Genomic DNA, 5,455 nt, shown 5'->3' with positions numbered 1-5,455 from the left:
TTTACGGTGCCCGAGATTCATTCTTTACAGTATAACACATTGAGTAGTTAAAAGAGAACTTTTTCCCCTTTTTCTTTTGCAACTGAAGGATTACTTCTTGGAAAATAATGGTGGTATCAGAACCCTTTTTCACGGAAGCAGCTTGCTTGTCATGGAACTGATGATATCCTTCAACTATTCTCTTAGTATGTTTAAGACTCTGCTGCTGTTTGTGGCTTATTTCTTGAAGAATAGAATACAAGCTGTTTCGGCATGCCTCCAGTTTTTTTTTTAAGAAAAAAGAAGAGAATATTTGGATAGCTTCCTAACCACTAGCCAGTAGCCAATACATCTCCAGGCTTTCTCATCCCATTTTGTTCAGAGCTATGTTAACTTCAGGTTCTGAAATTGGAGATCAGCAGAAAAAAATCCATCCCTGAGCTATCTGTATTTGGCTGCTACGAATATAGGTTGAGAAAACGTTCACTCGTAAAGCCTTTTAGCTCACCAATTATCGCGTGATCCCAGCAAACTGCTCTCCTGTCTGAAAAGTTTAAAAAAAAAATCACAATCTTTCAACAATACTACTATCCTTGTAGGATGTCAATATCAGACACCAAAAAAGAAGGAAAAGAAAAGGGAGGGAGAAATTGGATGGTGAAATAAATTCTTGGTCCATGTTTGGAAATAAATAGAAGGCTATTAAATTTGTCAAACCTTCATATGGCTAATGGATTTGATCATGTATTACATTTCTGGATGAGGTAATTTCTTGCAACACTAAGTTTCCTCACAATTCGGAAGAAGGGCAAGGATTAATCGAGCTACAATCTTCGCAATCATACACCCCCTTCTTAGCTACTGCAGAAAGAGTTTAACAAGGAGGTAATAATCAAGCTACAGATAATGATAGCTTTGATAACCGTCTTTCCAACTCAAGCATTAAGCTACAGGATGTGATAATAGAAAACATTTTTTCGGCTAATGGAAAAACAATCCTTCTTTTTACCCTGCCTGACACTATCCATCCCCAAATAGTAAATGTCACAATTTCACTTATCAAGAATGAAAAGTAGGAGTTTCATTACGTCATTAGCTTAAAAGATTAGAATGAACACTAGCTTGAAATAATGAATTAAGATCCATAACTAAATTTCAAAAATATAACCTAAAAGTTGGTAAGCATAACAAGAACTAATGCAGAAGAAACAATAATTGCATTTAGCAGGATACCACCAAATATTCAGATAATATGATCCTATAATGATCCAAGCAGCAGTGCAGAAGCTAGATGTTCAAATGCAATTCACAATACCTCAGCAGAACAGAGGAGTGGCTGAAGTTGTTCCCCTGGCCTTAGGATTGCAACACAACTCCTGTCCTCCTAATCATAGGAACATCTTTTGCAGGGCCAAACCTTTTTGTTGTCTATGTAGCTTTGGCGACTGATCAACCAGATTTTCTTATATTGTACTGTAAACATCAGAATCAAATTTAACTATTTCCATGTGTCCTGTTAAGTGAATCAAACATTCATACATCTGATCAGACTGAGGATGTGTCTTGTCTCTAACAATAAACTCAAAAAGATTTCCATTTACTTCAATGGAGCTGCAACCAGGTGCTTTCTCTAATCCTCTTTCACCCATCATCTTCCTCACATCACGTGCCCTATGTTGCATACTTGCTTCAACATACATGTTGGCAAGAAGTACATAAGTTCCACTATCATCAGGATCCAATTCAAGAAGTTTCAGAGCTGCCTTTTCCCCTATCTCAATGTTCCCATGAGCTCGACAAGCGAAGAACAATGCTCCCCATACTGAAGCATCAGCCTCCATTGGCACACAGTGGATAAGCTCATAAGCTTCTTCCAGGAGCCCTGCTCTGCCCAAAAGGTCCACCATGCAAGAGTAATGTTTAGATTTAGGGGGGATTTTGAATTTTGTGCTCATTTGAGCAAAAAGATTTCGCCCCTCTTCAATCAAACCTCCATGACAACAAGCTGACAAGACCCCAAGAAATGTGACATCATCTGGTCTCAGGCCACTGTCAATCATCTTTGAAAAATATGATAGAGCATCATGTCCATTTCCATGATGCGCTAAGGCACCAATTGCAGCTGTCCAAGTCAATGAGTTTCTGACAGGCATCTCATGAAAAACCTGAAGCGTATTTTCAATGTTACCACATTTGGCATACATATCAACAAGTGCAGTTCCCAGAGACACTGTTAAAAAAAGCTTATGTTTTTTGATGTAGTGGTGAATCCAAATTCCAATATCAAGTGCTCCAAGTTGTGCACAAGCTGATAGACAACTAACCATTGTCACTTCATCAGGTTTTATATTCATGGTTTGCATTTCTTGAAACAAAATCAGTGCCTCTTTACCACGCTTAGCTTGGACATAACCTCCAATCAAGGCATTCCACTGTACAATAGCTTTCTCCGGCATCTCATTAAAAAGTCTTCTCGCTTCATCCAAACACCCAAATTTAGCAAACCCACTAATCATTGTAGTCCAACTTACCACAGTCCTCTCATCCATCCTATCAAACAAAGCCTTTGCTTCATTTAGACTCCCATTCTTCATATACATGTCTATGAGCGCATTGCAAAGTGGTACGCTAAGATATAAACGCTTGTCCATAAAGTCACTATGCAACTTCCTCCCAAGCTCCAAATTCTCGAGCTGAGCACACGCCCCTACCATGCCAATAATAGTAACTTCGTCAGGCTCCACAGATTCCATTTTCATCTTCTCAAATACCATCAATGCTTCCTTCGGTCTCCCGCTCCTAACATAACCATTAATCAATGAATTCCAAGAAACAAAATCCCTCACAGAATTATCATCAAACACCTTATATGCATCCTCCAAGAATCCACATGAGACCAAAAAATGAATGACAGCATTATGCACAAACAAATCTTGATCATAACCAATCCTCAAAACATGCACAAGAATCTCTTGACCCATATAATACAATTCCAATCTTGAACATATCTTAAATAACAAAGGAAAAGTATGATTATCAGGCTTCAAAAAACTACTACATTCTTCATTATCTTTTGTCATAAGCATCCTTTTGTACAAAAAGATTGCATCTTTTGGGTTTTCACTTTCAGTAAAACCCCTTATAGTCAGATTCCAAGAAAATGTATTTGGGTTTTCCATATTATACAATAACTTTTTACAATAATCAAGATTACCCTTTTCTGAGAGTGCACAAAAGGCTATTAAACGACTTGAAGCAAACCCATTTGAGGATATACCAGTGACAATCATCTGTGATTGGATTTGTTTGAGTTGAGTCATGTATTTGCATTTGGTTTCCAAAAGAGAAAGTAATGGATTAATTTGGACAAAAATATGATTTGTCCTCCATTTTAATTGGGATTTATCAAGTTTGGTATTGTAGTGGGGTAGTTTAGAAAAATATTTTAGTCTACAATAACGGTGTAGTGATGGGGAAATAATATTCATCCTGGAAATGATATGACTTAAGCATACGCAGCTGTTGGTGACACAATAATGGAAAGCGAAGATACACCCAAAAAGGTTTAAGGAAAATGGTACTCTTTAGTATTTTTCCACTGTTTCGTCTTGACTGGAAAGTCCATCTCAGTTGTTTTCTTTATAATGACTTGTCAAAATTGTATATTATAAAATAAAAAATAAAAATAAATTGACTATGCTTTTAAACTAGCTGCCTAGTGATCCTCTATTGGTTAATATATTGAATAGATATTAATTTTGTATCTTTGTTTCTGTGCATAAACATGACGAGATGAGTCCAATTGGACTCTATACCCTGCATCTCTTTGGGACTAAGTCCCAAAAGCTTCAATCAAAGTCTAAAATGGACATGAAGAAACAAGATTGTATACAAAGAAATACAACAAATATACGTAGCATATAGGTGATATACGAGAAAAGGAGAGCTAATTTTCAGCTGGAGGATCAAAGAAGATGTATATGACTGATTTTCAGCCATGTATACAACAAGTATACACAAAAATGCAAGGATAAAGGGAGATGATATACATTGGATATAACAACAACAATAAACCCGATAAATTTCCACATCGTGGAGTCTAAGATGATATACATTGGATATACAGCTGGAAAAAGGCTGAAAAAAAATCCATTAAAATGGGCCCAAAGCTGGACAAAATTGAAAATGGGTTAAAAAGGGGCCCAAGCCTCATCTTTTTCCTTTATTTTCTTGCAATTAATTTGATCATTTGTTTGTAGTTTGACTTAACTTATCTAGATGAATCCTTGGGAAGTAAATTTAAGTTAAATTATTTATTTTATTTTAATTCCTCTATTTTTGCAAACATAAACTTTTAGAATAATTTAAGAATTTATTTATATCATTTCATTGTTATTAATAGCTTAAGATCCACGTTTAAGAAGTTGGGTTAATTATTTAGCCCAAAGTCTTAATTCAGATAAAATTGTTAAGTTGAAATTATTTTGAAACGTTGATGTTTAATTTATTTTACCACTTAGAATATTTTTGAATAAATTCAAGATTCTAAAACAAGTTCAAGATTTTTACAACTTAAGAAATATTTTTTCAAGTTTAACCAAATAAGTTAAATCCGTTGGGAACCACACTTTATGGATTTTCGAAAGTGCCTAACACCTTTTTTCAAATTTACTTGAATCCTTACCTAGACTCTGGTTAATTTTAAAAGTTTTTTCTTTCAAAATTGTCTTTTCTATATGGTTTCTTAATTTTTCTAAAATTAAGTGGTGACTCTAAATTATTTTTCTAAATAAAATCATATAGACTTCTTTTCTTATTTTAGCCACGAAGTTATGAAACGTTTTTTACTTTTCAAAAATGGATTGTAACAGAATGGAGACTCCGCTGGGGATTCACCTAGGTTCTAACCTTAAGGATTTCATGTGTTTAGCTAATGTTATATTAATTGTTACTTTTGCAATTATGTGTTTAAATTTTTGTAATTATTAATTGTTGCATTTCATGGCATACTTCCACATTTTTATTACTACCTCTGTCCCATTTTATGTATCACCATTTGATCGGGCACGGAGTTTATGAAATAAGTGATGACTTTGTAAAGTTTACAAAATTGCGCCTCTTAATGTTTACTTTTTAGTTGTCTTTTCTTAATAAGTGAAATCCACTAAGGATAAAATGGGAATGATGTCATTAAATAATTACCAAATAAGGAAAGGTGACATTCTTTTTGGGACGAATCAAAAAGGAAATGGCGACACATAAAATCGGAAGGAGGGAGTATTAAACCGTTTTAGGGTTTCGTGGATGTCCCGACCCCCTATTGTTCAATTTCAAATAAAGTGTTGGAAATACAACGGTTTATTGACACGTTAGGCGTTCAATGATTGTTTGTATTTTCAAACTTGAGTTGTCCACTTAGGGACCTGGTCAAAACCCACTCTAGATACTTAGGATAGAGCAAAACCAAAACCTTGTT

At 34.9% G+C, this 5,455-nt stretch overlaps 1 protein-coding gene across 4 annotated transcripts in view; it reads right to left on the bottom strand.

Annotated features, from left to right (window-relative positions):
* Nucleotides 1–3,621, bottom strand: part of LOC107848524 (pentatricopeptide repeat-containing protein At2g22410, mitochondrial) — a 10,022-nt gene extending 6,401 nt beyond the window's left edge. The window contains exons 1-3 of one of the 4 annotated variants that reach the window (XM_016693311.2): nucleotides 1,295–3,621; nucleotides 697–840; nucleotides 276–523 (exon numbers count right to left, since the gene is read on the bottom strand). In XM_016693311.2, the coding sequence (XP_016548797.2) occupies nucleotides 1,443–3,467 (2,025 nt within the window). In that variant the 5' untranslated portion in view covers nucleotides 3,468–3,621 and the 3' untranslated portion in view covers nucleotides 276–523; nucleotides 697–840; nucleotides 1,295–1,442. Of the gene's footprint in view, nucleotides 1–275; nucleotides 524–696; nucleotides 841–1,294 lie in introns of those variants that run through there. The other 3 variants (XM_047399024.1, XM_016693310.2, XM_016693312.2) reach the window with 3 other exon arrangements.
* Between the last annotated feature and the right edge of the window lie 1,834 nt (nucleotides 3,622–5,455).

This window comes from Capsicum annuum, chromosome 11 (genome assembly GCF_002878395.1).
Source record: "Capsicum annuum cultivar UCD-10X-F1 chromosome 11, UCD10Xv1.1, whole genome shotgun sequence".
NCBI classification, from domain to species: Eukaryota; Viridiplantae; Streptophyta; class Magnoliopsida; order Solanales; family Solanaceae; genus Capsicum; species Capsicum annuum.
The sequence above is the reverse complement of the archived record's forward strand: the minus strand, read 5'-3'. Positions and strand labels throughout refer to the sequence as shown.